General features: G+C 37.3%; 1 protein-coding gene across 6 annotated transcripts in view; it reads left to right on the forward strand.

Annotated features, from left to right (window-relative positions):
* Positions 1–19,835, forward strand: part of RAPGEF6 (Rap guanine nucleotide exchange factor 6) — a 134,862-nt gene that overhangs the window by 81,127 nt on the left and 33,900 nt on the right. For 3 of the 6 annotated variants that reach the window (XM_075164552.1, XM_075164548.1, XM_075164550.1), the window contains exons 8-19: positions 877–1,008; positions 7,947–8,130; positions 8,977–9,113; positions 10,043–10,201; positions 10,755–10,907; positions 11,425–11,589; positions 12,933–13,040; positions 13,358–13,561; positions 14,296–14,404; positions 16,801–17,044; positions 17,376–17,533; positions 18,572–18,586. In XM_075164552.1, coding sequence (XP_075020653.1) covers positions 877–1,008; positions 7,947–8,130; positions 8,977–9,113; positions 10,043–10,201; positions 10,755–10,907; positions 11,425–11,589; positions 12,933–13,040; positions 13,358–13,561; positions 14,296–14,404; positions 16,801–17,044; positions 17,376–17,533; positions 18,572–18,586 — 1,768 coding nt within the window. The remainder of the gene's footprint in view (positions 1–876; positions 1,009–7,946; positions 8,131–8,976; positions 9,114–10,042; positions 10,202–10,754; positions 10,908–11,424; positions 11,590–12,932; positions 13,041–13,357; positions 13,562–14,295; positions 14,405–16,800; positions 17,045–17,375; positions 17,534–18,571; positions 18,587–19,835) is intronic. The other 3 variants (XM_075164549.1, XM_075164553.1, XM_075164551.1) reach the window with 1 other exon arrangement.

Below are 19,835 nucleotides of genomic sequence, written 5' to 3' on the forward strand. Positions count from 1 at the left end.
TACAAGAATAGTATATAATTGTCATTTATAAATGGTAAAAGTATAGACATTTTATCATTTTATTATAGAACCTGATTCTGTGATACAACGTTCTTTCCATATAGTTGAGTGTAAATTTTAAAAATACTAGAAATATATGTGGCAGAAAGTAAATGAGCAACTGAATTAAAGGACTGGTTATTTTATAGTATTCCATGTGGCTTTGATTCTTCAAAAGCCTACTACTGACTTCTTTTTTCAATAGAAAGAACATGTTTGTGGTCTTCAATCATGCACTAAAATTTATATATCTATATAGGTGTGTTCATTTACAGATCGATTTATAGCATGGAAGTACTATTGTACATACATGTACCAAGAATGCATAGTATTCTTTCTGTGTACTCATTTTCTTAAAGAAAATGCAAAGCATTTTATGGACCAAAACTTTTGTTTGGATTACATTACTTTTTGTTCTGTATTGATGTTTTCTAAAGGTTATTCTTGAACTAAGACATGAATTGAATTTATAAACAGGAATCCTGCTTGATATTGGATTGCAACATAAGCTGATGTTTAAGACTGTGGGCTCTTCGGCTGGCATCATCTATTTGTCATCTTATGAACTCTTAATCGTGTTGGTGTATATCAGTTAGCTGTAAAGAAGCTAGACCTTTGTTTTATAGAAAGGTTCATCGTTTTCTGTCAGTGGTATAAAATTTGAATGTGATAGGGGCAAACAGTCTAAATTAGCTTTTTCTCAAAATGTACCTCAAGTTACAGGTGGATATTCAAATGTGTAACAAAAGTTCTATGAATAACTTTGTCTTCAAATCAGACTTACACATCTTGTTTTCCTTTGTTTCCTGCCTTTCCCCAAATCCATTTTATTTACAGCTTCCAGCTGATCTTACCAAGATGCATCTTACTGACAATCCTCACCCTCAGGTGACTCACGTCCCTTCAAGCCAGTCGGGATGTAGCATTGCCAGTGATTCTGGGAGCAGCAGCCTGTCTGATATTTATCAGGTAAACTTGCATTTGTTTCTTATTTTTCCTTCCTTGATGTTAAACATTCTGTAAACAGAAACAGTGGCCCTTTATCTAAGACTTGCCCTCCTGATGCTTCTGCATATCCCTGTGTTGCTTGTCTGACTTGCCACCTCCACAGGCACATAGAAGTGAAACAAACTTCTTGCAAAGCTCTTTTTGTTGCTTTTCACATCTTTATATACCAAAAAGTGTGCTGTGCCTTTTAAAAGTCACATTTGATGATTTATGGGATCATTTTCCTTCTTTCTGAAACAGAACAAATTTCATGAAATCATTCTTGTGTTTCACATACCTTCCTTGCTTATTTGTATTTATTGTTAATAACAGATGTTCTGTTCTGCAAACAAAAGCATGATAATAAATGCACTCTCTGCACTAATTGACTGTGGAAATTCTAGTTTTGCTTGCTGAGAATAGAAGTTGTCTGAAATCCAGAGATAGCTTTCATTTGTTTAGAGATAATATACTTATTGAGTTACCTGTCTCAAATTGCAGAGCTGGTTTCATGGGGTTTTTTTTGTTCTGGTTGATGAGGGTGCTCATCTGGGGTTTGTCTTGATCAGTAATTTCACAGCTTTTCCACTTTCAAGTTGAAATCTGACTACAATACTGAGTATGTAGCAATGTAGGTGTGACTTGATTTTAGACACCTGTTCCCTTTTGGGTACTGTTTGGGTACTATTGCTATACTGGAAACAGATTAGTGATACATCTATTTACAGCAAAGTATTGCTAGGTAACTTTAAAAATAAGGCATTAAAAGCAAAAATCCTTTTAGAACATTAAGTGCCTCTGTGCATTTTTGTCCTATCTAATCTATTACCTTACTACTTCAGATTTGCTTGCTGCCAGCTAGGTCAGGAGTAGCTTGCATCCCTGAGAGAGTCTTTTTTAAATTCTCTGATTTCTGAGAGGCAGTGCTGGAAGATGTTGTTCTGTAACTTGATTTCCACCACACCCCCACACCCCCCCCTTCAAATTTTCGGAGTCAACAGAATTGATTAAATTAGTCAGAGTCACCAGAACTAGTCTGTGGATTGTACCTTAACATCTCATATATTAGAATGCTGATGGACAGTTTTCCTGACTGTCGTCTGCCTGCCTGTCTACCTGAGTAGTTTGGAGAGGTTGCTCTAAGTGAAAAGCACTTAAAATATATTATTGATAATGAAAATATCATTCTAGTAATGATATCTTAATAATGATATGAATACTCTATCATGTGCGGTTAATTGCATTTGAAATGCCTTATGTCTACTCTTCAGAAAATGCCAAAAGAGCCTAATTGCTAAACTAATGAGAATTATATAAGTAAAAGAAATAATGGATTAGCATATTTATATGCACTGTGGCAAATAAACAGTGGTGAAATATATTTTTGTACCCTAAGGAATTATTAATTTATTAATGTGAAAATGACTGCAGGTTTTCTATTAATTTTGAGGAGTGAGGACCTTTCAGGTGGGAATCTCCTTCTCAGTGACATTAGCCCATCTGGTTTTGCATCCTGCAGGGAACATGGACACTGTAAATTTTGCTGAGAATTTCTAGCCAGCCAGGGTGATGTCTGGGGCGGGTTACCACTGTTAGACTCACGTGAGATCTTCAAAGGTAGTATTACAGCAATGTATGATCATAGCTACGGTGTCATTAATCCTAAAGATAGCATTGGAGAATCAAGCATTTGATAAACTGTGGGTGAAGATAAGATGTGCAACAGGCATGTCATGAGGGGAAAAAAAACCCCAACAATCCACTGTTTGTTTTGGGGTTTTTTTCCCCTTCTTGTTTTTTTAGTGAATTTTTCATATCTTGTTCTTGTATGCATAATGTGCAAATAGGAACCTGTCAAAAGCTGCTGGGTATTTTATGGGCTTTATTGCAGTAGCTATAACAGTTTTGGAGAAGTCTCTTACTGTTTGTCACCCAGTTATAAGTGCATGGATAAATACTGTGTAATAATGTCATGGCACAGTATTTAACATAGCATTATATTGCAGTGACACATCAATATAGACAGATTTTGAAATCAGAAAGAAAAAGAAAAGTGTTTCCCCCAATATACATCATGATTTTATGAAGGCAGAGAATCTCTTTGATACGCAATAAACCTACATTTTGAGTATAATGTATTGGCTCTGTAGCTGGAAGCATTTTTGGTACATTAAAATACAGCTTTTCATAAATAATGCTTTGCATTTGCAGTCAGCTTCATATCTATGACATGCCAAACTCTCTAGGAGTATCATTAATGTCAGCAGAGGAAGAGCATTTTTGAATAGTTTTGATTAATGTAGCCTTGGAATGACCTTTTGAATTAATGGTATCTTAACATTAATTGTAGTGCAAATGTAATTCTAGAATAAGAAAATATGATTAGAATAGTAGAACCAAAGAACGAAACAATTTTTTATTAAGATTTGGAAAGGGTTTCTGTTCATCTGTGTACACTATATTCGCTGATAGTGTTGAAATGAGGTTTCACTTGTTCCAGCTGCTTCTCAGTCCAGGATGTTAAACAGGAAATGATGAACATAAAGCTTCAGGTGAGGTCAGCAGAAAAGGAGTCCTGCCTGTAAGCACTGCTGTGAACATATTGTAGTAAACCCTCAGTTAATTGCAGAAACTTATGCAAATAAATGTTTGCAGATATTTTTCTCCCTTCTCCTGTACTGTTACTGCTCTCTGTTGGAGCTTTCAGTCTTTATGTGGTAAAATGTCCAAACGTATGTATTGCAAGTCCAACTTGCTTGGAATACTGCAGAGCAGTTGTTATTTTTGTCAGATTGTAGACTTTTTTTTTTTAATATAGGGGGGAAAAGGTTATTTCCTACAATTTTTTTAAAAACTTCTTTAATTTGCTTGAGTGGATTTTTTTTTTATTTTTTCATTCAACCCATTTCCGACAGTATGCTTAGTTTCAGAGCTATGGTGTTTAGACAGAAGCAGAGGAAGCTGTGTGGTTATGCATACAGAAGTTGAAATGCGGGATTATAACTTCTGCAAACAGCTGCTTTGACCTGTAATGGGTATCCTCAAGGAAGATTAATCCAACAGGTATTACAGAGTGAAAACATCGTTCTTTGCCCTTTCACGGGGCAGGCTTTAAGGTGGCCAGCCATGGTAACATAGGTAATCTAGATCAGATCTCTAGATGTAGGTGGGTAGGGTCTCACTTCTGGTATAAGGAATTAGCTGCCTGTATCAATAGCTTGCAATGCTGTTCTCTTAATGACCAACAACTTTGCGTCTATTTTTTCTTATCTTTTTAGTTTTGTCAGTGGTGTGCTTAAAGTTTCTCTCTCTTTCTCTTTTTAAAAAATCTTTCATTTATCACTTTGGCAGTATATATTATTTGTGGGCAGCAACATTATTGCCCAGCAATAATTCCGGTTGTGGTTAAGGATTTGGTATTAAAACGGATAATCTATAAAATATGCGTCAGGGAGTGGGCCTTGCTGAGGGTTTTTCTATCAATTCTGAAGAGAGACTTGGACATTTTTCCCCTGACAGAATTGACATGAGGGGAGGGGATAAAAAAACCTCGCTCTTAATAGCAGGTTGCATCAGGAGTCATGAGTACCAAAATACATTATCCTATGGAGTTATTCCGGCACAGGAAATCTTTTACATGAGGCATATTTAATACTTTTTTTTTCCTGGAATATGTATCACTATCACCAAAACGTTGCAAGGGCTAGATCTTACGTCTTTGGCTTCCAAAGCATAGGCCAGTGTACAGGACATCTCCGTGATCAACATTTGGCAAAAGTAGCTGAAACATGTTAATTGGCAAAATTTGCAGTGCTATATATAGAGTAATAATAGTGTGATTTTAAAATAGCAAACAAATGTTTTGACAGTAAACTGGTGTTAACTTTCCAGATGATCTACGTGACACGCACCAGTGGAGTCTGTTCCCGCTGTCTGCTCAATAGGTTTTCTGGCCCTATAGACCCAATCCTGAAAATCCATATTTGTGTAAGATTTGAGGATTGCAGCTTCTGGTTTCATTTTGTAAATTAGTAGTTCATAAATGTTTCCGTTAAGAATGATTTTGATATTTGATAATGGAAACAGCTGGGGCATCATGCTTGGGAAGAGCAGCTACTTCTGCAGACAGCTTTACGAGCAAAATCCTTCCTGTTCCTTCCAGCACTGCCTGACCTGCCAACGTTTTGTCAACCATCTGCACATAATCTTTGAAACACGGTTTGAGGACCCTCTCTTATTTCATAGCTCGATCAAATTCTAACTTATTTATCAAGAAAAGAAAAGATTTGTTTATTGTCCTATGTAGGAAATAAAATGAAAATTTTAAAGAATCAATTTTCTGTAAAACCTATAGCCTCAGTTTTGTTATCTTAGCTTGAGCTTATCAAAGTGGGAATTAGTTCTGTAGTCTGTCGTACTCTGCCTGGAAGAGTTTATATACATTGTGGCTATTTAGATGAAGAAATGCTAGAATAGTCCTTGAATAAAACGCTGTACTGATCGTGTGCTGCTGAGACTCTCCAAGCACAATTTGCACTTGGGCTTAATTCCAAAACTGTTAATGTGAGCTACATAAGCCAGTAAAGTGATGTAATGTAAAACAGATTTAACCCTATACTTATTGTTACCCTCCTCTGAAAGAATGATTTATGTTAAATCATTTAAGCCATATTTGTTAGGTTTGCTGGCTAATTATTGAAATGAGGACAAGCTCCAAGGTGTCCAAGGCTATATCTAAACCCCAGTATTTTTCTGTCTAGTGAAAGAAGGAAATGCTGCTCATCTGTCAGTGTGCTGGGGCTTGCATGAGCCGATCAACATGGAGCGTGTAGGAAGATGGAGGCAGTGTGCAGTCTGCTGTGATTAAATTACTTAAAATGAGTGTTGTTTTTTATGAGGCAAGGAAGGCAGGAGACCAGCATGGCTGAGTAAGGACCTCCTGGTCAAACTAAAGTGCAAGAAGGAAATGCATACAGGGGAACCAGGAACATGTATCCTGGGAGGAATATAGGGACACTGCCTGGACGTGTAGGGTTGGGATCGGAAAGGTAAGGCATGGTTGGAGCTGGATTTGGCAAGGGATGTGAAGAATAACAAGAAGGACTTCTACAGGTACATTGGTCAGAAAAAGAAGATTAAAGCAAATATACTTTCCTCCCCCCCATAAATAAGACAGGAGAACTAGTGACATGGAGAAGGCTGAGGTACTCAACAATTTTTTTGCCTCAGTTCTCACTGGTAGTCACTCCTCCCACATCTCTCAAGTCCCTGAATCTCACGGCGGGGACTGGGGGAATGAATTCCGTCCCATGGTAGGAGATCGGGTTTGAGACCACTTGAGGAACCCGAACGTACACAAGTCCATGGGACCCAACGAGATGCATCCCAGGGTCCTGAGGCAGTTGGCTGATGATGTTGCTAAGGCACTCTGCATCTTACTTGAAAAGTCATGGCAGTCAGGTGAAGTCCTCAGTGACTGGCGAAAAGGGATTAAGGCTCTGGGGAGACCTTACTGCAGCCTTTCAGTACTTAAAGGGGGCTTATAAGAGAGGCTTTTGCCAGCGCCTGCAGTGACAGGACAAGGGGCAATGGTTCTAAACCGAAAAAGGGTAGATTTAGCTTGGATATAAGGAAGAAATTTTTTATGATGAGTGTCCTGAGACACTGGAACAGGTTGCCTGGAGAAGTTGTGGCTGCCCCGTCACTGGAAGCGTTCAAAAGCAGGTTGGGCAGGACCCCATCCTTTATTTTGGAGGTTTTGTGACCATGCAGAGTATTTGATGCGTTAGTTTGTCATCAGTGTTTTTGTGAAATCTCAAGGATTTCTTTTAAAGTGAAAGTGGATACTGTAAATGTGCTCATTTAAAAAAAAATAAACTCCGTTTTCTGCAAGTCTCTACATCATTGCCTTATGCTTCTCAGTGACACATCTTGTTCAAATTTTTGAATTTGAACAGAAAAATGATTTGCATGCTGGTTTAAACAAAAAAAAGCGATTGAGCAACTACTCTGTTGAAATTGAAAATTTGAAACTACGTTATGTGTTTTTTTTTTTGACTTCCATCTGTTTAGAAAGTTATTTTCATGCAATTACATCATTTAAACTTTACATAAGGAATTATTGCAAATGATTCCTCTGTGATTCTGCTTTTTGTTGCCAGTATTGCATTCTCCTTCACTGTTGCTTCACGTGTCTGCTCAGAGTGATGTCTATATTGCCATCTATTGATGACAGTAGAAATGTGTCTACAGGCATTGGGTAACCAGTGGTGTTACTGAATTATATTATTATTTCATTAATAATACAGACTCTTGAATTGTGAAAAAAACATTTTATTTACATGAATTGGCAAGAAAGAGTAAATGCTATAAAATGAGAATCAGCCAACAGAGGAAAGAACAGTCATCCTTATCTCTCCCCCCTCCCCCACCCCCAATTTATCTACTCCACTTGACATACTTGCTCTATGCCAGAATTAAAATCCATGTTATAATACCAAAATTAAAAATGAGATCAAATCCCTTTCATTTTAGCCACTCAGTCTGCTTTGTTTTTTCCTGTGTCACACGGTTAATATTGGTGGGTTTATATTGCCTGTAGTTCATTGGGGGTGGGGAGGGATATAAGTAAAGACCGAGAACAAATGTCCCAGTATGTTGATTTTGTTTTCAGAACTTGTGATCATAACTCCTGTAGCATGGTGCTGCTTTATGCCAGTGGTATGTATTTGTACCATCCTGTAACTATAGATTTCGGTGTAACTTGTTTGTTTCAGTGTTCAGAAAGGGAGCTATTACAATTTCTGGTTTGAATTGTTGGTCGCGGAATTTCTTTTGTTGTATTAGCTACCTAAGATAAGACCATAAATCATTAAACTGAAGACATCAGTCTTTTTGTCTGATGAATGCTTTCTTTGTAGGCTACAGAAAGTGAGATGGGAGACGTTGATTTAACAGGTCTTCCAGAAGCACCTGTAGACTCTGAAGATGAAGAAGAAGAAGAGGATGAAGATATTGACAGAACTTCAGATCCGCTTCTAGGGCGAGATGTTGTACGAGAGTGCCTTGAGAAAGAGCCTGCAGATAAAACTGATGATGATATTGGTGAGGAGAAAAAAAAAAACTTTATGTAAAACTATATCATATAACATCTGTAAGAGAAGCACATCTGAAAACTGCTCAATGAGTTAAAGTTAAATATGTATCCTCATAATTACGAACGATGCCTTCCAGAGATCACTTTGCTCTAGTGATACTGTTAATTGAATGATTTCTCCACTTACTATCTGAGAGAGTATTTGTTCTGACAAACTAAGTATTTTAAAAAACAGTCTTTGCGATGCTTAAGATGTTAGGTATTATAGTCATTGTATGTGTTGATATAAGGGAGGGATAGGTAGCAAGGTAATTTTGACTGCCTGAAACTGTTGAATTAGTTATTAAATGTCAAAGAGAATTTACTATTACTGCAGTATAGATTTATGCAATTGTAAACTGGAAAACATTTAAGATTAAAATAATTTACTGCAGTGTTTAACTAGAAATTGGCATTAGTTTAATAATAAAATTTGCGTTATGCTATATACTTCAGATTACTTCTCTAAACACTGGAAAGTCATTTCCTGTTCCTATCAAGCTTATAATTACTCTGCTGTAAGGGTATTTTTAATTTTTCTAGATATTTGAAGCTGAAGTGCTTTTTACACTCCAGCCAGACTGCTGCCGTAAGAGTCAATCAGAACACGATGAAGGCTGTAGAGCCAAGTTCCGGTTGTTGATGACAAAATGCATACTGGGCTCATTTAGCCGCAGGCACTAATGGGGATTGTAACACCACTGAGCAATTTTTCCATGAATTTAACTGAGATTTAATGTACCGGTGGAGGGTAAGGTATCTAAGGAACCCCTGGGTCTTGCAGTCTTCATATTAATGTTTCCTTTGTCTAACAGAGCAATTATTGGAATTTATGCATCAACTCCCTGCCTTTGCAAACATGACTATGTCTGTGAGAAGAGAACTTTGCTCAGTGATGATATTTGAAGTAGTAGAGCAAGCAGGAGCCATCATACTTGAAGACGGACAAGAAGTAAGTTACTGCTTACAACACAATTTGAGTGCCATAGGCAGTAGGTCAGCAAGGGCATCTGGGGGCGAAGGGCTGGAAAATCTGTTTCCTATCTCCGCACCTCTCCCCCACCTGAAAGTTAGAGAATTCTTCTCTCACGGTGACCCATGTCCAAAATCCCCAAATCTTAGCCCATCCCTTTGGAGATTCTGCCTGTGTATTACTATCTTGTTTAAGGCTTCAGCGTGGCCAAGTATAGACATAAACCAGCATTCAGTATGTTGTTATCAGGTAAGTGCTAACATCTGGAGGAGTTTATTTCAAAGATTATTTGTGGCATAGAAGAATGCATCATTTCTATTGGTAAAATAACTCTCTTCTAATAACGTAGTTTTTTTAAATACTGACATGGAGAGGTACCCTTGTGGTTTCCATACATATTCAGTGGGAGGAAAAAGATGTTCAAATTAGTCAGTGATCAGGCTCCCAACGCAAGTGCTCTGAATCACTATTTTGAAATCTCTCTTTGTCCTTGGATCAAGACATTTGGAATGGCGATAGCAGGTCATCCCTCCAAGAGGACTAAGTAGACTCTCATCTCTCGTAGTGACCAAATGGGTACCCAGGGGAAGAGTGTTCATTCTCATTAAGCAGTATAAATATATTGTGGCAATTAGCCCACCGATTAAAAAAGCAATCTATTCATCAGCTTTCCTTCCTACTGAATTAGTTCTGAAATGAATGAAGAATGCTGAAAAGCATTCTTGTTTCAGTCATCTTTATTGCTTGCCTTACAGTGCACATTTTTAGCAAATTAAATGTTGCGAAGCTGTTGTGACAACAAACTGGAGACTGCAAGAATAAGCCTTTCTGAGATAAGAGCATTGGAACAGCTTATAAAAGGTGTTGAATTAGCTTCACTTTTTAAATTTGTTTTTTACTTCCTCTAGCTCGATTCTTGGTATGTTATTTTAAATGGCACAGTGGAAATCAGCTATCCTGATGGGAAGAGTGAGAGTCTCTGTATGGGAAATAGTTTTGGGATTACTCCCTCTCTGGACAAACAGTACATGAATGGAGTGGTCAGAACCAAAGTAGACGATTGTCAGGTAAGATTACAATTCTGTACAACCACCTTGTATTTTTAAGTATCTAATAAAAGAAAACAGACTACTTTCATCCTAAGGCGTGAACTTTATTCCAGGAGCAGAAAAAAGGAGGTTGGTATTTTATGGGTCAAGGGCTCTGCTGATGTTGAGTTAATTGTACGCTCTTTAGTAGCTGGGATTTATTTCATGCTGCTGTTGTGTGAGAAACAGGAACTTCTGCTTTGTGCTGAAATGTAAGCTTAGTCCACCCCAGTCACGCTGGGTATGTGATAGACATGCAGTAAGAACAGATAAATAGAAAATACCCATTTCCACTTCTTACAAGCTTTGTCCTCTGTATGTTTAACCCATTCAAACAACCTTTTGGAGATGTAAGAAGGTGACCAGTTCTATTTGTCTTCTATTTCTAACTTTCTCTCTCATGTGGTTGGGCGGAACAGAGTGGGGTTGGTATCGAATGCTGTGCTATTGTGATTGTGTGGAAGCAGCCCATAGATGGGGATACATTCATGTTTTGGATGTTAATTAACAATCCCGTGTTGTTTGGGTGCAGTTTGTGTGTATAGCCCAGCAAGACTACTGGAGAATTCTGAACCACGTGGAAAAAAACACTCATAAAGTGGAGGAAGAAGGAGAAATTGTTATGGTAAAGGAGCACAGGGAGCTGGATCGCAGTGGAACCAGAAAAGGACACATAGTTATCAAGGTGAATTTCTTTCTGTGTTTTCCATTAATTTATTAAACCTTTATTTATTAATAAATAAATACAATTTAGGTTTGATTCTAGAACATATACTCAGTTTTGTCTGTCTCAGCTCAAAAAAATTGATTGGAAAGAATTTATATTATTTTACAAATTTACTTCCATCTCCCTTGTGATAAAGTTAGACCTCTGCAGCACATATGTTGAGTTTTGTATTGGGAGCACCCTTTGGGCATCTTTATGTATTGGCTTGTTTTTTGTAATCTGGAAGAGGAACTTAAACTGTTTATTAAAAATAAAATTAAGGGAAGTTACTAATTGTTTTAGCCAGGTATTACCTATGCAAAACTTTTGGGCTGAGAGAAGCATGAAGATTTGATTTAAACATGTTAGTGTGTTTTCTCCTGAGTTTGCCATAACTGAAATTTGAAAAGGGAGTATACTGGCTTTATGTTAAGATACTCTCTAGAGAGAGGTAGTGACGAGAGGTATCAGTTATTTTTTGCATTTAATTTTTAAGGCAACACCTGAGCGACTCATCATGCACTTAATAGAAGAACATTCTATTGTGGATCCAACCTACATTGAAGATTTCCTTTTAACGTACAGAACATTTCTAACAAGCCCCCTGGAAGTTGGAAATAAACTCTTGGAATGGTTCACAGTGGACAGCCTCAGGGATAAGGTTGGTTTGAGTCTAAGAGATTAGTATTTCTGGTGAAAATGTCTCCAAATTGATTCCTTTTTGTGTTGCTGATAAACTAGGATTATGCTCCAGCTATTTTTTTATGAACTATTTTAAATCAAAGTATTTTTCACTAGTATCAAAAAAGGATTCTCCCGTGTGTTGTATTCATATAGAGTACTGCCCTAAATTAGGTATGACACTGCTTCTTTTCTAGAGAATGATAAATACGGTTTTCTATTTAATTTAAAGATGTAAATGCCAGTCTCTGAAATCCTTTTTCACCAGAAATGCAGGGAAATTGTGTTCATGATCTCTTGGACATACCATCTTTCTTTTCACAACAGCATTATGCTTGTCTCCCATAATTTTCTACTTTTCAGAGCTTTTCAGTGTATTGAGCACATTTTGTTTGAGCAGCTTATTAAAAACTCTGTGCTTAAAATAAACTCTGCTCAAGACAGGTGCAGTTGATAAAAATGCTTCCATAAATAGAATGAGGTTCAACTCTATGTAACTGTATCACATAAACATGAAAAATGTTCATAGTCTGGAATTTGTATCCATGCCCAATTTGTTGAAAATTATGGCAGTAAAATTCTTAGCCAGCAGTTTTATGTGTTCTAGCTTTGATCTGAAGGAAACCCAACAGACTACCAAAACGCTGTACTACTTGCGTAGGAAATTGTTTGGGGTCATTTGCTGTGGTTACTGCTTCTCTTCTTACCTTTTTCCATGCTGTTCATTTGGCAACTGCTGTTTTTTAAGAAAAGGAAGGTAAAAGAAAACTGTCTCAGCAAATAAAAGAGGAAATTGTTTATTTTTAGAAGAGAAATTGCTATAGATTAACCTTTTTTTATAACATGGGTGGATAAAATAGTTGTCAGACTGACTTTATAATGAATGGTAGTAACTCTGTAGCACGTACAAAAGCAACCTGAAGATTTAACTAAAAGCTCTTAAAAGAAAACTTTTTATTATCACAACGTACTTCCTAAACTTTCTTTAAGGAGAACATTAGGATGCTTTAAAAAGATATGTTTTATAAACAGCATAAGGAAGAGTTATCTGAAGATGGATTTGTGCACCAGTAAGTACCGGGTGATGTAGCCAATTAGGCACAAAAATGTTTGGGTTTTTAATTTTCTTTTGTTTCCACAAATAAAGGAGAAGAGATGATGATTTCAAGTGTAAATGTCTTCTGCTTCCATTTGTTAACAGATGCAGTAATCTGTCATATGTTATTCTGCCATGTCCTTGTATTCTTCTTTGCTTATAGATTAAAGCCTATAGGAGAAGAATAATAGGTACCTTTATATATACGTAATTTTTTTTTTCCACAGGTTACCAGAGTGGTCTTACTGTGGGTGAACAATCATTTTAATGACTTTGAAGGAGATCCTGCTATGACTCGATTTCTGGAAGAATTTGAAAAGAACTTGGAAGATACGGTAGGAGCAAAATCACTTTCATTTTCCAGTGTGTTACCAGTGACTAACACATTGTAGTCTATAAGTCTTAACAGTCAATAGATGGCTTTTCACATGGACATATTTGTTCTTAAATATGTTTTTAGATATAAAGCTCACATATGGCACTCGTTTATGTGTGTTTGCATTACTGCAAAAGAGGACAAGGTTTATTTAGTAAGCCTTGGATACATGGCATCATAAGTCCTTTTTCTGGCACCTGGGGTTTTTTCCACAACTGTTTTTCCATTTCTAGTAAAAGAAACATTGCACTCCATTTTGTGTCTTCTGTCTTACAGAAAATGAAAGGACATCTCAGATTGCTGAATATTGCCTGTGCTGCCAAAGCAAAATGGAGACAAATTACCCTGCAAAAACCTTCTAGAGATTCGCCACTGTTTTTCAGCCTCCTTGGAGGAAGTGACAAGGGTTTTGGTATTTTTGTAGAGACTGTGGAAATGGGCAGTAAAGCAGCAGAAGCTGGACTCAAGCGTGGTGATCAGGTAAAAAGAATAAAGTTCATTTGAAATGTCCATTTCGTATTTTATTAAAAAAAAAATCTGGTTCAACCAACTGTAGTGTTCCCAACGAAAAGAATATGCTGCTTACTAAAATACTGACTGGCTAGGATTCTATTGTGAATGCCACAGTTCGGCTTCAGTTTACATGTGTTAAATGGGTTTCTATTAAATAGTTCTGAAAATATTTAAAATACTTAAATATTTCAAAAACAGAATGGGAAGAGAGACCAAATTGTGGTTATTTTAGGAGATTTTCTGTTTGGAGATACGGTTAAATTGAAGCTGTCAGATTGTTTTGTTGGACTGATTCCCACCTAATGTAAATCATCCCAGTTTACTGAGGCTGGTGGAGCAATGACAATTTACTCCAGGTGAAGATCTGGCCTTTGATTGTAATATCTATTCTGCAGTTTGTGATCCACCATTTTTGATTCAGGTGCAATTCCTAATTGCAAGAATGTCATGTTATCACAGAAGATAAATTTGGTTAAAGTGTTTGGCAGGTAGAAATGGGAGGTCCTGGCTTGTTAACAAGATATAACTTCACTGCCATGATCAAATTAGTTACTTTACAAGGAATATTTTCATGCTACCACTGCTATAAAGATGGTAACTTCTGGGAAGTTCTTACTGTGCCTGTATTATCACCTTTGTATTTGTAACTCTGTCGTAAACAGTTGTTCTCCTAATAGTTCAATTTTTATTTCTTCTTAAAGATAATGGAAGTAAATGGACAGAATTTTGAGAATATTACCTTTGCAAAAGCTCTGGAAATCTTAAGGAACAACACTCATCTCTCCATTACTGTAAAAACAAACATTTTTGGTGAGTAGACTTTATATATGATGTATTTTTGTGTGTGTGAAGAAAAACTCCAGTCTTTCTGGCTTTAGAAGTGCAATAGGATTCCACCTTTTTTTTCCTAACTTGCTCTAGGAGTGAAAAGTTGTGCAGAAGTCCCCTCGTTGTGCCTCCATTTGCTCGGATAAGTTCTAGGTGCCAAGGGCTGCACGTCGAGTGGCACAAAGCCAGCATAGCCAGCTTTTTACTCCCTGAGAAATCCTCAAACGACTGTTTAAGCGGCTTTAGTGTCCCTTCATGCGATATGGCTGAAACAGAGCCAAGGGATCTGGGCCAAAATATTTTTGCCAAGAAACAGCAAAAATGTAAAACTGGGCTTTCGTAAAACTTTTTATAATGGCTGTAAGAACGATAGGATAAATTGCCGTTATATCTAAAATTGAAAAGGGGATATAAAAAGCGGTATGACATATAAATGTTGGCTTTTAATTGTCAATGTGAATATAAACACATAAATACCTCTTTAAAATCTCAGTCAAACCATCTGTTCTTTTTCCATAATCCTGTTCAGGCAACAGAATAACCATAGCTACAGAAAGAACGAGACTCTGCACAAGATAGCTCCTTCCTCTGTAGTTGTATCTGAGACCTGATGGTTTCCTTTTCTCAGTTTCTTCCTCCAGTTAGCTGCCCTTGTTCACTATGGATTTTCTTTTCAATTATTATTTTCTGTTTATCACTGTGCAGGTAAAAAATTTCAAGATCCTAGCAGTTGCTTATAATAGGAAAACTATGATATAGTTGCCATCGTGGAAACATGTGGGATGACTGGCACAACTGGGGTGCTGCAATGGATGGCTATAAACTCTTCAGAAGGGATAGGCAAGGAAGGAGAGGCGGTGGGGTAGCCCTGTATACTGGGGAGTGTTTTGATTGTCTAGAGCTTAATGATGGTGACGATAGGGTTGAGAGTTTGTGGGTAAGAATCAGGGGGAAGGCCAGCAAGGCCGATATCGTGGTGGGAGTCTGTTATAGACCACCCAACCAGGATGAAGAGGCAGGCGAAATATTCTATAAGCAGCTGGGAGAAGTCCCACAATCACCAGCCCTGGTTCTCACGGGGGACTTCAACTTCCCAGATGTCTGCTGGAAATACAGTACAGCAGAGAGGAAACAGTCGAGGAGGTTCCTGGAGTGTGTGGAAAAAAAGCTCCAAGAAAGCCATGGTAACTGGTGGCCCAGACTGATGTGACATGACATAAAATAAAGCATAACTGTAACTGAGGCAGTGATAAATTGTTCATTTATATTATAAATGTAAGCAACACACATTTATGAGTGGATTCCAACCTCTTCTCTTCCTGCTAGCTGATATAATTTCAGGGTGGTGTCCCTGATACATTTTAATGAATTCATGTCTTGAAGCATTTTTTCAACAGCAATACTTATTATCCTGTCTTTTTAATTGAGTGCTAAGTGCCTGGTGCTGACAACGAGCAATTCTTATATTTGAATCTATACTGTGAAGGCTTGTAGCCTTAAATTTTGTTGCCTAATAGAAATATGCAGTTTGACTGGGACTTTTTATACAGAAAGTCCTGGTTGTCTTGCTCATAGGGACAATCTGAGAAATTTGCTCTGTGCTGTTCTGCATTCCCCACTATCACCATGTTTTCAACAGAAAATACTGAATTTCTGACTTGAGTGATCTAAAAAGATTTAAAAAGATATTTAAAAGATCTTTAAAAAAATTATTTGTATTGATAAACCAATTTGAACAATTTGTTTTCACCTCTTATATGTGGAAAGAAACACAAACATAAACACTATCTTTTCCATGGAATTGTATCTTCGGGAATGTCAGTGTTGGCAATAGAGTGGCTTAGTTTGATAAACGCAATAGGAAATTTGATGCAGCTTCTGTTCAGTAGTATTACTAAAAGCAAACAAAGGCAGTTTTGGAAACTATCAGTCTGTCTTGCAGTTACTCTTAAGGAAGCATCTGCCCTCCATTACCTGAAAGATGCAGACAAAAAAGTCAATAAATACATAGAGATGATTGCTGTGAACGCAATGTTTCCTTATTATCTGGTAATGATAGACTAGTCTATTAAATTTGCTGTGATATGTGCTAATTTCAAAAGTTAGGAGAACTCTGCTATGCAGAATGTTTGATCGTTTCTGTTGAACATTTAGAGGTGACTCTTTCTGCCAAGGTAATGAAAAGCAAAACTTAAATGGGAAAAGACCCACACCCTTAGAATCAAAATTAAAATGCAATGTATTGCCTGGTTTGTAACTCTTTGGTTCACTTTTTCTGCAGGGATGTGGGAAGCAAAAGGTTTGAGGGGAAAGAAGAATTCACTGTGAAGTTCTAAGTGTGCAAAGGTAAATCACAATGATTGTATCTTCTCTTGCAGTGTTTAAGGAGCTGCTCTGCAGGATAGGACAAGAGAAGAATGGAATTCCACATATCCCAAAAATTGCAGAAAAGAAAAACAACCGTTATTCCATCCCAGATATGCCTGGAGATGTGGAACAGATGTTTCCCCGTGAAAAAGGAAACAAGAAAATGAAAGCAAACACTGTATCTGGTGGGAGAAACAGAATCAGGAAAATTTTAGACAAGACCCGATTCAGCATCTTGCCTCCAAAACTGTTCAGGTTTGTCAGACTCTTCTGGTCAAAAAGTAATTGTTCCTGATTAAGTTGTGATATTTTAGTTGCTTAGCATCTTCAGTCATTACGTCCATGTTACTTACGTTTTTTAAAAACGCAGCAAATCTTACCCATAAATGCAGAACAAGACCAAAATGCCTTCTCTCGCCTAGTGAACGCTTTCAAATATCCTTTTCCTCTGTCCTTGTTTTGAAAGCCTGTCTACAACGTGTAATTAAAACATCTGAATGCCATTATTTTTATTAGTTTCTTTCATCCCAAGATGAATCCCAATATGAAGCTTAATGCACATAATTGAAACAAAATTGTTTTGCAGTGATGGTAGCGTGAGCCAGTCGCAGGACGACAGCATTGTTGGGACTCGGCAGTGCAGACACAGCCTGGCCATCATGCCTATTCCGGGGACGCTCTCATCCAGTAGCCCTGACCTGTTGCAGCCTACAACAAGCATTCTGGATTTCTCTAATCCTTCAGGTAAAACAGCAGCATTAGCTTGATTTACAGGATGATTACAAGGTAGGGGGAAAATTACATCTTCTACCAGCATCAAACGTGCCGAGTGCAGTTACCTGTTTATCTTGTGGCCCTAACAGGTCCAAACTGGAGATTCGCTGAAAATCCAAACTGCCTGAACCTCTCTTGCCTGCTTTTTTGTAATGTGACACTTAGCGTGTTTTTACAAAGAAATGTATTTTGCCACCTCTGAGAGTCTTTGAATTACTGGAGTTTACCAGAGCTCTGGTGGAAGGAGATTGTCCTTGTCTGCACCTTTCTCTTTTGTCATCTCTTCCCAATACCAGTACTCCTGCTGATTTGACTCCATCCACCATCTTTGAATATATATTTCAAGCAGTATTATGGATAGGATAGGACTGCCGTGGTACCAACATAGTGATATTAATGTTTAATGTTTTACAAACATTACATATATTCAACTGTATGTCTGAAAAACTGAAAAATGTTTTGAGATGTGTAGTCTATGCTTTCATTGCCGTTACTGTAGGAATACGGTTTATGGGGTGGCTGCAGGAGGCATTTGTTGTTATATGCAGCTGCCTGTAAACATGTCAAGTCAGAATCTTGTTTCCCCATTTCAAGTGTAAGTTCTGTGCATAATTACATATTCTGTAAAGCGCCTTGTGGCTATGACTTATGTTTATGTAAACTTGCAGATTTGCCCTATAAAAGGGATGTACACAGAAATATCCTATCAAGCAAATAAGTTTCTTTTTTTGCTGCAAATCCAGGTTCTTGCTGTCTGCGTGAGAGCTACACACATGTTCTCTTAAGAATCTTCATTTATTACTCTACAAGTTACTGCATAATATGCAATGTTGATAACTAGTCCTTCTTACCTTTAAGTTTACTATAACAAATATGCTGTCATTTTTGAATGGCAGAGAAAATCAAAATATTTCTGACAGTGTACTACATACACTTGATAAGTTTTGTAAATATCTAAATCTTGATTTGGTGTTGACACAGTTTTCTTTCTTTCTTTCCTGCCTGCAGCTGTTGGGTTTTACTGTAAGTATCCTGATGTATAGCATCCTGTAGACCTTAATATTGCATGGCTTGCCTGTTAAACTTAACACTTTCGTACGTTGCATTGAAATAGTTATTACTGTTAGGGCATTAGATAGTCCTGTGCCCTGTAATCTTCCCTTAAATAAAACAAATCCATAGGTTCTCTTCATGGGCACAGTGCTGTACTGAGGCTGAGACCTGCATTACCTGCATTTTATTCCCATTTCTGTCACCGACACACTGAATGACTTTTGGCAGGTTACTTCGTTTCTCTGTGACCTTGCTTTAAAGGAATGAAGTTGCTTACATCCCTTTTATGGAAAATGAACTTTTAGATGATAATGTGATTTGAGATTTAGTTTGTTCTTCTGTTGGACTCTGTATAACTAAAATTATGTGCATGCAAACTTAAAACGTGTTTTGTATTGTCAACACAAGCTGAATAATGCATAAGAAAATAATTTTTATTACTGTTTACCTGCTTAAAAGCAAAGACCATGAAGACAGACATGTGTTTGTAATGTAAGTTTCCCTCATCTGTCACAAGTTACACTAAGTTTTGGTTGTGTGGTGATTTCCCACCCCCCACCCCTCCAAAATTACATTTCAGTTTTTGGGTTTATACCTTGAGTGTGTTCTGATTTTTAGGTATGTTGATACCAAAGTATAGATGCTTGCCTCTTCTGTTGATTTATTATGATTTTTATGAGTGGAGGCATTTCCTGAATTATTCAGTGTGTCATTTTCACCACTTTCAGTCTGAAATAAGTACATAATATTTATTTTTTGCTTTTATTGCCCCCATTCATGTATGCATGGAGCTTTTCAAATTCAACTAGTCCCCAACTATTAATAAGACTATTCTGGTAATGTAATAATCATAATGAAACTGTTAGTAGAATTAGTTTTCAGTCAGATTTTTTTTTAACACCCTGTTTCCTCCCATCTTCCAGTTTATTTACAGCTAATGTTGAGGCTTTCTTTTTTCCAATGGGCGGAAACTTTTGATGCTAGATCATAAATTACCTGCTTACTTTTTGCCCTGAAATTCCTGCTACTTGCCCCCATAACACCATTAAGTTCTGATACAAGAAAAAGTAACGACAAGGTCACTGCCCCATTAAAAGAGATCTTCATTTCTTCTTTAAGCAGTGGATTTTGACAGAGAAAAATTAATGTATAGGCGATTGGGTAAGCAGCATGTAAAACTCAGTGCTCAGAGAGCTGCTGCTGGGAGGACCTCGATGCA

This window comes from Calonectris borealis, chromosome 15, assembly GCF_964195595.1.
Source record: "Calonectris borealis chromosome 15, bCalBor7.hap1.2, whole genome shotgun sequence".
Lineage (NCBI taxonomy): Eukaryota > Metazoa > Chordata > Aves > Procellariiformes > Procellariidae > Calonectris > Calonectris borealis.